Below are 18,071 nucleotides of genomic sequence, written 5' to 3' on the forward strand. Positions count from 1 at the left end.
ATAGAGAGCATCTGCATATTCTCCGTACGAATCCTACATGTAGTGTCGCTCGTTGTGTACGTGTATGTGTACACACACACACACACACACACACACACACACACACACACACACACACACACACAGTGTATATTATATATATATATATATATATATATGATGGTGTGTGTGTGTGTGTGTGTGTGTGTGTGTGTGTGTGTGTGTGTGTGTGTGTGTGTGTGTGTGTGTCCATGTGTGTCCATGTGTGTCCATATTCCGTAGTGCACATCATTCGATCGAGCGGAATATTACATTAATCCCCAGTTTCGAATATTCCGTCTATTCCGTCTATTTCACATTAAATAGCGAGCCAGTGGCACTTACTGCCACTTACAAGACGTCGATATTCAGTTTTGTCCGATTTATAATTCTGCCGATTACGGTAATCGCGTTGAAATCAGCAATTCATAATGAAATCGTGTATATACGCATTTGAAGTACCTATGTTTTATGTATTTACATTGAACAGATGTCATTCTACGGAATTAATTATTTCAAACGTTTTAATGAATTTCAAATTGGAATTCTAAGAAAAACGACGAGGAAAATTATTTTTTTATCATCTTTAATTTTTGTTAAATACATTGAGGCAAATAAATAAATTAAAATTCTGTTATATTAAAATATTTTTATATAGAGATTTAAGGAAAGGTTAGGATTGTTGTTTGATCTTTTTTTACGCTTAGCTTAGGAAAGGTTCATTTTTAATTTTTCATCAATTCAAAAACTATAAATGACTTGATATTTCGATATTAAAACTCATCGTCTCTCTCCAATTTTATTTAATATAAAATATAGTGACTTTACCGTATCACCTTTTCATCATAAAATGAAGAATCTAAGAGTTCATGTTAGGCCGCAGTCATATATATCATATGTATGTACGAGTACCGAGTATATATATATATATATATAAAAGATATATTTTTATACATTTTTATTCACGGCTTACACACATCGCCATTGCACCCCACGACTCATGTAAGAATACTTATGACACTTTGAACTATCGAAGTATCGATATTTTACCTTCGATATTAGCCAAGGCATTCATTAGCCGTAATTATGCCTTTTTGGACACGTGCGTTTCATATAAGCTTCCCCCCCTCCTTCCCTCTCTTCCTACCTCCCTTTCTCCCCCCCCCCTCTCTCTTTCACTTACTCATTCTCTCTTTTTTCTCTCGTTTCGAGATTCCGGCACCGGTTCTATAAATAATCGCCACATATAATGTTACACTCCGAATAAAAGCCGCCAAATTATTCCACGTGTACGTGGCGAACAATCGCCGCGCTAACGATCAACAAATATACGCGAGTTTCCTCTCCTATTCGCGGTGGGCGATAAACACAGATAAGCCGATAAAAAGCCCCGTGAGCTCCTCGGGCCGTGAGCCGGGTTTAAAAATAGAGCTCATTGAATCGCTGAAACACCATCGCTGATTGCGCAATCACGCGATCGCTAAAAACACGCGGTCGTTAATCGCGCGTTAATCGCTTTTATATAGACGCGATCGCGTAAACACCGAAACGGCGTGCGTGACTCCGGGCGGAGTGTAACTTCATGACGCGTCGATACTTCGACCGCATTGTATATTATATTATAACCGAAAATATTTATGAGGGAGGAAAAGTTGTACAGGTCGTCTCAAAATTGGCGAGAAATAGATTGTTATGTTTAACCAAAGTGCGAAGAGATCCATCACTTTTTTTGCACTCGATTTCGATCTAATAATTTTGATCTCGATCTAATAATTCCAATTTTGTTGAAGTAAAATTCTTTTTTGTATTGAATATAAAAAGTAAATAAAAAGTTAACAAAATATGTTTTCTTGTTTGCGTCTGTGAAATTTATCAGAAAATGTTCTATTCTTATATCTTATTGCTTGAGGAGAATATCTTCGCCATTTTTGGAGTGAATAGTAAGAACATACTCCGAATTTTACATGTGATATAAAAATTTATATTTACAATTTTAAAGCATCCTATATAACTCCGAAAAACTTTGCTGGCAATTGGCCATATATTTTGTGTTGCCTCGCAAGCGAGATAAAAACCAGAGATGAAGTTTAACACGAGAGAGAGAGAGAGAGAGAGAGAGAGAGAGAGAGAGAGAGAAATAGAATTATCTCTTTCACATAGAAATATTTTTTGCTACAATGAAAATAAATCTTATTTATGGATAAAAATTTCGTAATCGTACAATAGTATGATATCGAATCGGCGACAGACGTAAACAATTCGCAACAATTTTTAACGTAAACGATAGACAATGATTTATTAGTCTTTTTGTATACAATTTTTCTATTTATATATGACGAACATTTGCCACTGTCATTTGTTTGTTACCGACAAATGTTTGTTAAAATAATTCGCAATAGTTTTAATTTCTCTGCGCGCTATTTATTTACATTGAATTCTCGTCCAATAAATTAACGAAATATTTCTCTTCCCTTTTGCTTAAAATGACGACTATTATCGTCTCTGGAAGCTTTTCTCTGTATACCTTGCGCAACTCCTTAAATACAGAAGGGTTAAATAAATCTACGATTCTTCAGAGAAAGTGATAAAAAATTACAAATGGTATAATTTCTTAAGCGGCATATTTTCATCGTACGGTGCTGGACTTGAATTATTTTTTTCGTTTGGGAAATTTAATTTATATCATACCAATGCTTTTTTCGACATAAAATTACGCGAGTTCGTCGTTTTTCTTTTATTGAGCATTCTAGAAAAAAAAATTTACTCTAATTCTAACAATCATCTAAAATAAAGTTATGCAAGAAATATAAAAACGTACATCTTCTCTTTTCTTTATTAAATATCTGATATTAAATAATAATGTTAATGAAAATGAAATAGTTTCTTCGAATGTCACATTTCAGGAATCGATACCATGTTGGAGTGTAAGAGACATATGTAGTAGTTTCAATCACAAATCAATTTTCTCAAGATATCTCTCCTGTCATTGGGAAATAGATTGATGGGATTCTTGAAAGTCTCGCAAAGATATCAAGGAGTTAAAAATCATTGTTTAAAAATAATTAGCGAAGAATGTCACGGGAGAGTTTTACCGCATTTTCTGAAGGCTCGTGACGCATTATACTCCAACGTGACGTTCTAGGGTTAATTGCAATTTACCCTTCTTACGCAAGGGAAGGAAAGGGTATATCGGGCTCGAGTCGCAGAAAAACTGGTCATTTTATCGATACCTCACCTTTACTTCGGACGCAACATTTTATTTCTCGGGAGCGTCCCTCTTTAATAACTAAAATTGCTTCCCTACGTCAGCGGTGTTATATAGCCATTTATTTTTAATCGGTGCTCATTCAGTCGCGCCTGAACAATGTACCTAACGGCGTTGGCATTCAGTACGGGAAATAATGTCACGATTGTGCGCCAAAGGCCTCGCCGAGACAAGACTTTTACAGCCGCGCAACTTTTCACATGTGCATTGTGTGCGTGCACCGACGGACAGACGATATGATGTACTCCTGAGAGAAAGAGGGAGATTGGGGGGGAGCATGAACACACCGGTTTATAAACAATTATTTCTATAGCGAGGCTATACCGAATTGATCTCTCAATACCAGTGCATTCCCCTCGATGGATTGTCGCGCGTATAGAACGTCGGCCGCTCGCGAACAAGTCGCGTGAATAATTTAAATTAAAAGTATAATTTTTGCACTCTCTTTTATCCGAAAGGAAAAAAAATGGAATGAGAAGAGAAAAAGACTTTTGAATTTGTTTAAATTAATTTTCATATTGTGTAACAACTACTTCCACGTCAAACGAATACTTCTACCTGTTTTCCTTGCTTTTATTTTACTTGCAGCTTAATTGACACGCCTCATATAGTTATTATATTTTATATTGATTTCAAGGAGGATAGAGGAACAGACGCTAATTAATAGGAACTATTCGAACGGGCACGGATGCGAAAGGATTAAACTGCAATTATTGTAGATTGCCTTTGAGCACTCTAGCCTAGGGCGGGGAGGGGGGGGGGGATTAAGAGATTTAGTGCATGCTTATAAGGACTTGATCGATTAATTATTATTCGAAGAGGGTAGCGCGCGAGATCAGAAGGCTATAATTTCAGCAATTCGATAGCGGCGCTTAAGTGGCGTTTAATTAAAGCGGAAAATGTGTCAACGCGCGTGTTTAACGACTGGATCAAACGGATCGGGAAATGCCGCTGAATGAGTGTGTATCGCACGATCAGGTAATAACTATGGACAATTAATAGTCGTGCGAGAAACAGGGGTGTTACTCGCAAACAGAGTGTCACAATAATGGGTGACATCCGTAACTGAATTACGTGCTTTCGAAATCATTTTCGGACGAAAAGCCCAAGCGCACGTTGGCGCCCAATTCTGCAAACGGGACGACGTATACGTTCGGAATTACAATTGCAATTTTAACACGTTCTTCCTTTGACCATCGGGAAATCGATCTTTCGTTAGTAAAAATCATCGAAGGATAAAAAACTTTTTGTCGATCGAAAATGGATCGTCATGGAAAAAAAAAAAAGTGAATGGAAATAAATGACGTAGTATTAAAAAGCGGAATTGTTAACCAAGATTTCGTGAGATCTTTCCATTAGAAAGCGCATCGCTCATGTATTACCGTACGTATTTGCATTTCATTATTTTTTAATTAATTTCCTATAGTTGCATGTCAATTATCGTGCGCTGTTATTTAGTATGTAATTTACATTTCATAACGCGTACATTGTAATTATTGGCGTGTAATTGATGCGTTTCGTTGTATTTTGATGTATTATTTGCTGTATATGTTACCGCCATGCTATTTGCCATGCGCACGCATAAACGCATATATAAATGCACGTAACGAAAATATTCTGCCGAATTGCTTGGACGATATATATCTCTCTCGCTGCCACTGTTCGCGCTAAACCAAGGGTGTTTGAATATTTTATTACGCACGATCCTCGCAAACGGAATAAACTTACCGGAGCTCCGTTTAGGGGATACCTCGTGATTCTCTGTGCTTCGTTAAATTTATTGCGTGACTTGTGTTTTTAAGCTAAAGCTCGATTCTTCATTCCTCTTCGTGAGATAATACCTCTGCTTATAACTTCGACTATGCATGAATCGCGCTTGAATTGATTTACGCAAACTATTTTTTTTTTTTTTTTTTTTTTTTTATTTTTTTCATCTCTCATGAAATTAATCAATTAATGTAATTTGACTCTCGCGTAGGTTACGTTCGAACTTTTAAACGCTTTTGAATACTAGCGCCCGAGACATCCTGTATAATTTTTATGCATCTATTCATCACGTTCGGCGCACCATTCGCATAATACATGAACAAGAAGCGAGAAATTAAATTATGATAATCACACGCATCTACTATCACAACGTCGCGGAAAACCACAAGTAGACAAACCGCAAGTGGTCGTTAACAAATTCTCGCAATTGAGTGGAATCGTGAAATAGCGATGAACATTAACGGAAGTTGCTATTTGCGTACCTTCGGAAAAAGGCCCTAAGGCGCCGACGTCTCTTTCGAACGATCGTTATTTCATTTTAGATTCTATCGTAGATAGTTGATAGACCGATAATGGATTGTATAAAGTATACAAGAAAAAATAGTAAAGTGAATATACAATGAATAGCATTGTACGTTGTGTGAAATTTAATCAAATTCCTCTTTAACAAAATCGGATATTAGACAAATTGTGGCAGAAATGTTATGTAGAAAAAAGTAATTATTTATCGATCGCTATCCCATTTGAAATTCTATCGGAGTTGAAAATTTTTCGAAAGTGAATTGTATATAAAGTATCTGGAAGAAGTGCGTTGCACGTTATAGGATAAATAAATAAATTCTTAATTTTGATTCAACATTAGGATCTGAAAATTTTTCGAGGAGGGACATTATCCGAAAGAATAACTGTTGCCTAGATTTTTATTTTCCCCATTTATTTCTCTCATTTTGTACAATTCAGTTTTTCGGATAATATTTGAAATAACTGAGGGATTATATTTGCGAATCAAAATATTAAATCCAATCCGCTTGTGCTAAATCCGACTATACTAAATCTTCTCGGTATATCCAAAAAATTTATTAGCGTAGCAATCGCTCGGCGAGGCGTTAGATCGCAACAGATTAAACTCCATAATATTATCATTCTATTATCAAAATGTATTTTGTACCGCATCGATGGCATTTGCATATATCAAACGAATCTGCAGCAACCTTTAACCGTCCATAAACACATTTCAGTTCTCTTTCAATTTTTCCTTTTAATCCCTAGCATTTTACAAAATCACTCGAAAGCGTGATCTTTTAATTGCTTGTAACGACGTATGTAATATAGTCGGGTATCGCATAGAATTATCGTTGTTGAGCGAGGCTAACGAAGTCCGGGCTATCGTAGCACGTGTAACGTTTTACACGGATTGCGTAAATACTTAGCAATTTGCATATTTCGCATTCGCGAACGGGCTAATTCAATCGGCACTCGCCGGTATCGAGGACCGCGAGTGTGTTTGCATGTTCGATCGATACGTTTAAAATATCAACGCGTGACCGACGTCAAAATTGCCTGCCTCTTATACGGGGTGTGCCTGGTCATTTGTTGCTCGCGAAATACGCAACATAGGAAATAAAATTTCGTATTATTGAATTGCTCCGATTAACCCCCTTCGTCGTATATTTATCGTTATTTTGCTCGCGCAATAAAAACAATTTCGGTAAAAGACAAACAAGTTTTTGTTTTATTTGTTTTACGTAATATTGTGGAGAGAAATCATTCCGAAATAACGTTTCGTTGCGAGTTAATTATTATCAAACAAAGTAACAAATGATGTTTTACAGTTGATAAAAATGAATCGTGCTACATGATAATGCAATGGAAGAAAACTTTTTCACCGTTTAATATTCTAAGATTATAAATTATTCCGTGCATCGCATTACATCGCGTTACATGAGGAAAAAACGAAGAAGGATTTCACGCGGGTTCAGGAAATTCGTATAAATCGGATTTTCGGATCATATTTTCGGAGAACCATCCTTGGATATCATTTCGGGTTACCTTTCAAGAAGGAAAATTTTAGTTCTGTGTATTATCATGATTATACGTGATAATTCAATTAGAGATGTTCCTTCAATGTTTACATCTTTCTCAATATCTTTCTTTAATGATGATTTTATATACATGTATATATTGTAATATTATTTTTTATATTTTATTTTACTTTCTAACATATGAATTATACTAATAATAACATTAATAATAACATATGAATTAGTTGTTACAAAAATTACCTCCAATTACAAGTTCTTAAGAGATTCTTCTATTTCATGAACAAGATTTTTTTTTTAATAATAATTTGATAAAATGTTTTTAAAATGTAGTTATCCACATCGTATTCATTTTGCTTTAATAGATAAGATTTTTATGTAAATAATAAATGAATAGATAAAATTTTTATATAAAAGAAACAAGGTAAACTTAACTTTTTTTATGTTTGTACGAGATTAATCATTTTCATAATTATATATTATATAAAGGGAGTTATATTTAATATTATTAAATATAACTCCCTTTCTATTATTTATATATATATATATATATATATATCCCTTTCTATTATTTATATATATATATATATATATATATATATATATATATATATATAAATAATAGAAAGGGAGTTATATTTAATAATATTTAAAAATGTAACAGTATTGTAACGTGTAAGAAATATATTTTGGAATGCAACCAGTGAATTCTCCTCGCGTCCCTCATACGGCTCTCATTAAATTTTTAGCAGACCGGCGCGTCTAGAATTATTTCCACACCCATTCAGACGTTTCCTGTTTCCGGATGCGATTCGGTGTGAGTACTGCCTAAGAGAGCCGGCAAAGGGTGGCGCGCAAATATCGGGGCGCGGTGGTGCTGCGGCCTGGGAGGCGAAAGAGCCCTCTGGCCTTCTCTCTCATTCTAACTGGCACTCACTATCTATCTTCCTCTCTCTCTCTCTCTCTCTCTCTCTCTCTCTCTCTCTCTCTCTCTCTCTCTCTCTCCCTCCCTCTCTCCCTCTCTCTCCCTCTTGCCCTATCTCTCCACGTCGGCATCTATCGACCCACCCCCAGCGACGGCGGAGCTTCCACCGCCCCGGAAAGCTTCCGTGCTTGGCGCGTACGCGTCCGTCGATTCGGGCTTTACCCTTCGCCCGCCAACAGTATACGAAGAAGAAGGGTGTCGATCGTCGTCGTGCTTCCTTGCAGGGTGGAGCGACGTCGCTTCGTCCTTTTGCGCGACAGGCATCGAGGAATTCATCGGAAGAACAACTCTCTTAATTAGGATTATAATATAATTGCGAATAGTCGCTTTACTTGAAGTAATTGAATAAATTCGAATATAGAATTCTCGATTGAAGAATATTCGAATAGGATAGAGATAAGATCGAGTTCAATGTGTATTTAAAAATCTGAGCGATCCAAATCCAAAAATCAATTTTCTTTAGAGAATATTTATAATAAATAATATTTCATATTGTATTTGTAAAAAATAATCTATCCCGTCTAGTTATTCTCGAATTTTAGAACAGGTCTTTTAGGATTTGAAATGCTTATACCTAAATAGTTTTTGTCAGAAAATCGCTTCTTTTCGAACTTTAAGAATGAAGTTATTAATTTAAAAAATGTCAAATGTAAAGCTCAAAACTTAAATAGTCTTTATTCATCATTTTTAATTTTATATTTTTATTATATTTAATTTTCACAATTAAATATGATAATTTAATATTTGTAATAATTGTTAAATATTATAATAATAACACGTTTTGACTCGAGGGAACATAAAATTTCTATTAAAGTAAATAAAATAAAAAATTCGAACATATTGATACTGATTGATTCGAGTCCTCTCATTTTTCTTGGAAGTACGAATGGAGTTTAAACCCACTTTATTTAGGTTCGAATACATATTGAAAATATTTCTTTTATTTTTTCGGAGTAATCATATAGAATTCGAAACAACATGAGGAATTCGACACTACATAAACAAATTCGAATCTATTTGTAAAATACTTAATCTCATCACTAATTATCGATACTCGGAATGTTTCCAAAGATTGAAATTTTATCAATAGAGTTAAATTTGTTTGAGTTAAATTTTGTCAATGAAATTAAAATTGCAAAAAAGAAATAGATTGCTTGTGAATGTTAAAAATCGAAAAAAATCAGACGATACAATCATCAAATAGCGATGTGTGTTAATTTATTATGTAATTTTTATGTAAAAATGTAATTCTTTATTTATGAAATTAAGTAACAATTCATTTGACTTATCTAATACCATATAATTCAGGAATTATCGAGAATTTTATATCGAATAGTTTAATCTTAAAGTCGAATCGCAGAGACATTTGGTTATTCGAGCATCCAAATATATCTGGAATATGAGGCTGATTTACATAGATTTACATAGATATATTTCCCAGATTTAGCTCCAGCATCAGCAGTGTTTCACGCATGATATATAATGAAATGAATTTATCTTATTTTATACGCGCGGTACAACTGTTCGTTACGCCGCACGGCTCCCACATTTTAGTACAATTATTTTGAAAGAAAATAGGAAATTGCGCGCGCCGTGGAATTAATTTCGGTTGAGTTGTTTTCTCATCTCCGCGCATTTCTGATCCATTGTGGCCTTGATGATAGTCGTATGGGATAACTCTCGAATATGTGTTGACCGAGCAGGAAGAACGATTACTTTTTGGTATACCATGATCACTATTAGCAACCTGTTTTCAGAAAGAACGCAAGGCACCGAAGATATGAAGATAAAAAGAGATTCTTTTCAATTAATCATCGAACTTAAATATCATGTCTTCCTATTTCTCGCATGTACGTTTGTACGTTTTTTAACATGAGGCGTAATTTGCAATTCCGATCGGATTTTATATTTTTTCTACGTCTACCCGTTTCTCTTTACATCAATCCTCAAAGAGCTGTCATTGGGGAATAACCTTGGAAAATTAAAAATTTAGATTTTATGATATTAAAGATTGCAAAATTTTTATATCGCGCATCTTTTTATGCGTATCTTTGAAAAAATATTAAGAGAAATATTATCGCCTTAAACTAACCAGTTGGGTCAAGTGTTATTTTGAATTCCACGGTTTTAATTGCGTTACGCAATTTTTAAAAATACGAAAGTCAAAGAAACGAATTTGCAATGCAGCTATGCTGCCATTCGATCGGAATTTCGACGGACGAAGTCAGCGTACTTTTCCGCAAAGGGAAAATAATTCCATGGGGGGGTTGAGCGCCTCTCCTCTTTCTTCTCTTTGCTGGTTGAACGAGAGTTCTAGCTTTAGTTACGTCGTTGAAGGAATACCGGAAGAGAGCCTGGACTGGGCACCCCGCCCACCGTCGGTTCTCACATTCATTCATTAACCCGCTTCTCTGTTCGTTCGCTTCTCCTGGCTTTCTTCCTGGCGTCCGAAAGTTGATCGCGATCCCGCGAAATCGCTGCCAACACCGTGTCCGAAATCATCGCATACAATCGGAGAACGTTGTCGCGAGCTGATATTAACGCATTAATATTCGCGCCACGAAGACACATCGCGTGAAATTAAAATAGCGCATATATATATATACATATATATATATATATATATATATATATATATATATATATATATATATACAGAATGATTTCGAAATTTATTAATGAATAAAGCTGCGTTTGTTGCATTAAAAAATTTTAATTTTTAACAGAAGTAAGGGGCGTAATTTTATGGATAAAAATATTAATTATCTCAACAAGATTTGATATTTGATACTTTTATATTTTCAAGTCGAAGGAAAATGAAGTAGAATTCTCAGAATTTTAATCGCTTCCTTGATTTATCTCAATATAAATTGAATGTATCTTTAATATGAAAATACAATAGAAAATAGATACGTATAAACAAAAATATATTTTCACAAAAGTGATGGTTACTATGAGAGGGAAAAAGATTAGGAGAGTAACAGGGTTCACTTTCTGAGCAATCTTCTGGAAAAGCGACCGACGGGGAATTGTTTAGTTTAATCAACTGTGTCTCAATTAACTGCTGACTAATATAATAATCGAGCGTGGCTCGCGAGAAAATTAGCGCGCGATGCAGGATGTAATCATCATTGACATTGACCGACGGTAGAGCCGTAACTTGGCGATGATATAGACTTCAAAGAGTCTTAAGCAAACAAGCATGACAAACGCACTGTTCTTGTATCGTATAATCACGTTGTTGTTGCACGTGCGATTTTCATCATTGCATAATAAGTGGTAGGGATTTAAGTCGTAATTCAATTGAATTGATACACGCAACTCCTTCTTAGAGATTGATATTTTCTTCGTACGTCTCGAGAAAATTTGCAGGATTCAATCTGAGTTTCACATTGTTTTGGAATTTAACGTTAGGTCGAAAACCTGACAAGGTTTTATATATGAAAGATTGAAATCTGCTATTTCTATTTATTTATTTAATAAAAAAAATAATACAGAATTATTCTGAGTAATTTGTAATTATTGCACGCGAAATATAATTTTTACCTACATTACCAAAGATTTTTCTGTTCAAAAATTATAAATCCAAAATAATATCCTAAATTTAACACAATAAAATAATGATGATCGTCAAGAATGCAATTATTATTCAATAAATCAATTATACAAACATATTCTATATATAAGTAATAACAGTTTATCATTATGGAATATATAATTTTTTTTAGTTACATTTAAAGATTAGCGACCCAAAACGATATCCTGAATTTTACGCGATAAAATAATGATCGTGGTGAATCGTTCGATATGCAAAAAGGGACAAACGAGAGAAATCTCGCGGATTTCAACTAACGAATTTTTATTATTTTTACGCAGAAGCCAGCATTTTTTTCTCTTTTATCAGCGCAAAGAGTCTCAATCGAAGGAGAGAGAGATATCCTATGCGTTTTTTCGATTGATAACACACGGCCGTCTTCATCGATAAAAGGCGCATCGCGTATGCCCGATGGCCTTTTTGCACCCTCATTAAGGTGTAGAAAGGCATGCTTGTGGGCGCGCGAAGCGTCTTTTCTTGGCGAGGTGCATAAAAAAACTCTTTCCTCTGCGTCCACCGTACGTTCCTCGCGTGCACAAAGATCGATTCAGGTTACGCGAGCTTTTGCGCGCCCAACATTTTTTTTACGCATTTTTATTACGCAGCCAGAAAGTAACAAATACTTACCCCTTCCCTTATCCCCGACGGAATTAAAAGCGAATTCCTTGAAGTATCGATACCCAGAACGCGGCGCCTCTTCTACGATTAATTTTAATTATATCTTTCGACGAAAAGCTGAAAAAAATTTCCAAGGAAGCTATCGATCGAAAAACTTGTAAATATTACACTAAGTGTATTAATGAAAGAGAGGAGATTCAGAAATTTGATATTGAAGTGTTTAACGACGAAGAGCGACGATCGGTTCAATTCATAATTTATAAAGTTCATTTTAGGTTTTACGATTTTCGAACTCTATTGGTTTTCTCTACTCTACTTGTGTTTTCTCAGTAAATCTTCATCTCTGAAAAAAGAAACTCGCTCAATTTTTAATGAATAATCGAACATTTTTATAGAGCAAAGCTCTATTATAGCACTTTTTTTTTACAATTCTACATGAATAAAGTCTAAAATTCATTCAAGTACATTCGTGTAAACATCGAACCGAAGGCCTTGTTTGTTAATTTTAATAATCCAGAAAAAAAAAGAAACAGTTTCGCGGACTTTACTCAATTCTTTATCTATCAGTTGAGTATTATTCTTTTATATCCATTCACGCGCGTATCATGTATATCGTTCAAAACACGTTGATATAGATTACTCCATATTGCCTAATAGATATCCTACGTGTTATCTTTAGGAGTTATCAAAGCGATATCTTTCGGTGTCCTATATTTCTCGCGACTCGTAAATACAGAAACGATATGCTCTTTCAAAAAAATTTCCATTTAAAGAAAGAGCTATGATGAGGACATCACAGGAATGGCATTCTCAACGAACGAGCGATGCACATCCGGTGCTCCGCCGTTACGGATATCCGTTAAGGTTAAGAAAACCGCCGCACGTCGCGCCGCGGCCGCGTTCATTCATGATTTCGCGAGGAAAACGACGGTGGCGACGCGACGCGCGCCACCTACACACTCGCCACCGCCACCGTCACAACCACCGCCACAGCCATCCCCCGTCCTTCTCCCCTACTTACATCTGGCCGGCGTAACCGCCCCACCGTTTCCCAGAAGCGGACAATCTTTGCGCGAGGTGCCAAAGTGCGAATGTGTTGAGCCAATAAAAACCGATATTGCCAGAATTTATTTTTCAACGCACAATTGACATTTTTATATATTATATTTAAATAATATATTGTACACATAAAGATACTAATTTTTTGTGTTGAAAAAGAAACCCTCGTGATTTACACACACACACACACACACACACACACACACACACACACACACACACTGCTTTGTTTCTGTCACTAACGTTACTTTTCAATAGGCTTTCAATAGGCAATGTAACTAGTCAAAACAATATATAATTCTATTTAGAAAAATGGATATTCTCTTTTTGATTACTTTTTGAGTTCAGTGGTATCCTGTCTGTCATTTAAAAGGCCGTAAAAAAAATTGCTAAAAAAGAATTTTTTTGAATTTTCTCCTACCTTTAATAATTTTAGAGAAAACGCTTATAACTCTTTATACAATTCATCCTATATGAATCGTACAAAGAGTTATAAGTCTTATGTGCTCATACATCATATATGAAAAAATTATATTTATATAATATTTCTATATATATTTTATATGAAATTATGCATGTAAATACGTAAGGAAAGAACAGATTTGTTGAAGTATTAAAAAATTTGGCCAGATAAAGATCTGAAAATAATTTTATTGAACTATTAAAATATTTATGTAAGAGATTTAAATCGGTTGTTGGAATATAAAAAAAATTTTGCAGTATTATTATTATTATTATTATGTTTAAGCATTCTATATAATAATTTTGAAATCAAAATTATTTTCAAATCTATATCTAATCAAGTTTTTAGATGCTTTGGCAAAATTATTCTATCTCGTTAATTGATAATTTTAGAATAACATTCTGATTCTGCCGTGTAAAGTTAAATATAAGTTAAATAATTTATAATAATTTAATAATTTAATTCATTAATTATTGAATCTTCGCGCTATAAAAATCTGCATTTCGTCTTAATCGGAAATTCCGATCGATATATTTGGTCCAAAAGCTCCGTATGATCTCATCTCCTCTAAGAAAAAGTATCATTTATTTATTTACTCTGACAGCGAGCTAATCGTGACTGGAACTTTGTCGCAGGAACTGGCGAGTCGGGCAAGTCTACCTTCATTAAGCAGATGAGAATCATCCATGGCTCCGGTTACTCGGATGAGGATAAGAAAGGATTTATCAAACTCGTGTACCAAAATATTTTCATGGCGATGCAGTCCATGATCCGGGCGATGGACCTCCTGAAGATTCAGTATGGCGATTCCTCGAATATAGTGCGTATTGCTTACAGTTACTTCACCGATTGCTTGTACACAGTGTGTGTCTACGAGAGAAAACTTACGAACCTTACAACAGCAATGAATAGCGGAATAGCAAAATTAATTTTTCGATATATTTTAATTGGACGATTAATTAAACAGCAGTGTCTCAAAAATATTATATTTCACTTAAATTTTTTTTCTCTTGTGCGTGTTTCGTTAATCTGTTTGAGAGATAAAATATATCAACGGCATCAATCTAATTGTAAAAAATAGTTATTTTCATTAATTCAATAAGTTTTTAAATTATTTTATTGAAAAAAAATTATGTTCAATTAAACCGATATTGTTGATACATATTTTTTTTTTTTTTCGTATACATGTTTATTTTGCAGTATTACGATGTGTATCGTCCTTTTCGGGTCTGATATTTTAAATTCGTTATTACGAGACCAGGCTTCACTTCGAAGGGTTAATTAAATTATTAACCGTGCTTCGCGTCGGGTATCAGAAGGTTGACGATAATTTCGTATCGCACACTTGATATCGTACATTCCGATACGGATAGCGGAAACGCATAAGTCGTCGCGGTCCCATTTCGCCGTTTCCGGAGACTCACACGTTACCCTTCCTCTTCCTTTCCAGGAAAAGGCGGAATTGGTGCGGAGTGTGGATTTCGAAACGGTGACGACGTTCGAGAGTCCATATGTGGAGGCGATTAAGGATCTGTGGGCGGACGCGGGTGTACAGGAGTGCTACGATCGTAGACGGGAATACCAGCTCACGGACTCCGCCAAGTAGTAAGTATTTTGGCAACCGATTGCTCTGCGCCTCTTACTCAAGGGGTCGATGTGCATTATCTCGCCCACGTATCTTATCGTCAGCCGAGAGATTATCCTACCGCTCCTTTCCTAATGTCTATTGGTCCTGGTATTTCTCGCCGAAGAACTCAATATAACAGGACAATTCCGGTTCACTACACTTGTCACTTCTCTCCTTAATCTGTTCTGAACTGTAAGGATAATTTTTTTCTTGAGAAAAACATCGAGATACTGACTTCTGTATTAACTTATGAACAATAAATCTTCCTGTCTCATCCTGTTTGTCTATAAAGTTCCTGGACAAGAAGAAGATGCTGAATTAGCAAGAAACATTTTTTTTATCAGGACTGTATGATACATACAGAAGAAGTGTTTGTATCTTCCATCACCTGAACATGCAAGCTAGCAAACATATCCAAATATCTCATTTCCGAGAGGACTTAGGTCAATTTTTAACAAAGTGCCTTTTGACACGTAGGAATATATTTCCATCCATTTCCTCTCAAAAGAAACAAGTGAACACAGTTGACTTAAGGCCTTTCAGTAAGCTCTTCATTTTCTTCAGGTCTCTTATCGAGATCTTTCGAAATCTTATTTAAATACGCGCCCATCTTGCCGTATTCTTCTTCGGTTTACGTGTCAAAGTGATGCTTTTGGCATTCACGCGCGCACCAGACATGATTTAATTTTTTCATGATGATTCTGCCTCACTTTTCATCTTTCCTCCCGCCCTCTATCTTCTTCCTGTATACTGGGTATTGAGAACACGATGTTTCAGTTACCTAATGGAGATAGATCGAGTCGCGGCAAAAACCTACCTCCCTACAGAACAGGACATTCTTCGTGTGAGAGTGCCCACCACCGGTATAATTGAATATCCCTTTGACTTGGAAGAGATCCGATTTAGGTATGTGTACCTCTCACGATCGACAAGGATGATGAGAAGGAAGAAGCGAGCTGTCTGTCTGCGCCTGCAAAACCACCCTGCATCGGGCCGTTTTCTGCATCCTTTGTCTTTTATGATTTATTCGCTGCATCTGGAATTCGTTGTTCGATTAAATGTTCACCTATTTCCCGTTCCCATATGATGCTATTCAAGTTCTGTGACTTTCTTCTGTTACGTATAAGTGAAGCTAACTGGCCGTAGAATTTTCACAGTTATTAAAAACTGCATTTGTTACTTAGATTAATTAAATCGGCCCAATTTTGTAAATAAAAATATAAAATATCAAACTTTTCTTGTTTTATAAAGTCCTGAAACTGATTAGTAAACTATAATCTCTTACTTTGATATTTAATGTCGATAAAAACTTACAAGTGATTATTATATAAGCATGATGTTTATTTTTCTTTTATTTGAGATCTAAACATGAACACTGAGTTGGCTTCACTTTTATAAAATTTTGCGTGATTTCGTATACTACTATTTGGTCGAAGACAAAAATAAAATGTATCAAAGTAAGTCTCAGGACTCAGTACCGGCGTCAAAAAATTCTTTCAGGCTAAACCAATGGACAAGCATGTGTGAGAATTGTTTTATATGATGTTTTCTTATTTTATGATTATTTATATATGTTTTAAGTGTACCACGCATGGCATGCACTTCCGGATAGCAGCTTTTTGTTTCGTTTTGCAGTTATCTTAGTGACTTAGAGCGTATTGAAAAGCCTGATTTCCTCCCGACCGAGCAAGACATCCTCCGGGCACGAGCTCCCACCACCGGCATTATAGAATATCCATTTGATCTGGACTCCATCATATTTAGGTACTAATAGCCTTTCAATCCGATTATACGCATTCGAACATATACTCAAATTGTTTAGCATCATAAGATAATATCTCTATACATGAAGCAATATGAAATATATAAACTTCTTTTTTCGTTCCATTGAAGTATTAAAAAATATATATCCATTGTATCAGATATATTTTTATATATTCATAATTTTTTATTAATATGATATATATTTTTTTTTTTTTTACACGAATATCACAAAGCTTTCATTATTTCCAGATTATGAATAATTAAAATTTAGAATAATAAAAAATTTAATAGAGATGTAAAAATCTATTTTAAACATTTAAATTTCTATATAATTTAATTTCTTATATATTTCTATATAAGATACTATAAAATTAGAACTAGAATACTATACAATTTAATTTCAAGTTGATTCTAAAAATTTAATTTGATTGGCAATAAAATTGTCAATTACAAAAGTATTTAAAGTTAGTTGTTATAAAAATTGAAACAAAATTTAATATACTTCTTTTCCGATTATTTTTATATAAAAAAAGAAAAAATTATATATAGATGTTACATTATATGTGTATGTAGATTCATTTACAACTATTTTCAAGAAGCTTCGCATGTTTTGCATGTCTTTTTTCACGTGTTTTATATATATATATATTTTTTTTAATATTGGGTTATTTAGCTCTAAAGATAGATATACGTGTGAATAAACAACAAACAAAATAAATTTAATCAAAACTTCCTTTGATGTACTGAACCTTATAAGTGTATCGAATCCAACACTAACGAGCGTGCTATTTATATTATAACGCGAATTTATTATAACGCGAATAATTTAGCAAACTTAAACAACTTAGATTCACATTTGCTGTTTGTTTGC

At 34.6% G+C, this 18,071-nt stretch overlaps 1 protein-coding gene across 8 annotated transcripts in view; it reads left to right on the top strand.

Annotated features, from left to right (window-relative positions):
• Galphaq (G protein alpha q subunit) overlaps positions 1-18,071 on the top strand; it is a 37,386-nt gene that overhangs the window by 10,749 nt on the left and 8,566 nt on the right. For 5 of the 8 annotated variants that reach the window (XM_089079869.1, XM_089079871.1, XM_089079872.1 and 2 more), the window contains exons 2-5: positions 14,445-14,629; positions 15,260-15,414; positions 16,214-16,342; positions 17,072-17,200. In XM_089079869.1, coding sequence (XP_088935995.1) covers positions 14,445-14,629; positions 15,260-15,414; positions 16,214-16,342; positions 17,072-17,200 — 598 coding nt within the window. The remainder of the gene's footprint in view (positions 1-14,444; positions 14,630-15,259; positions 15,415-16,213; positions 16,343-17,071; positions 17,201-18,071) is intronic. The other 3 variants (XM_089079875.1, XM_089079874.1, XM_089079873.1) reach the window with 2 other exon arrangements.

Source organism: Pogonomyrmex barbatus, unplaced genomic scaffold (assembly GCF_055798465.1).
Source record: "Pogonomyrmex barbatus isolate J1 unplaced genomic scaffold, ASM5579846v1 scaffold3, whole genome shotgun sequence".
NCBI lineage: Eukaryota > Metazoa > Arthropoda > Insecta > Hymenoptera > Formicidae > Pogonomyrmex > Pogonomyrmex barbatus.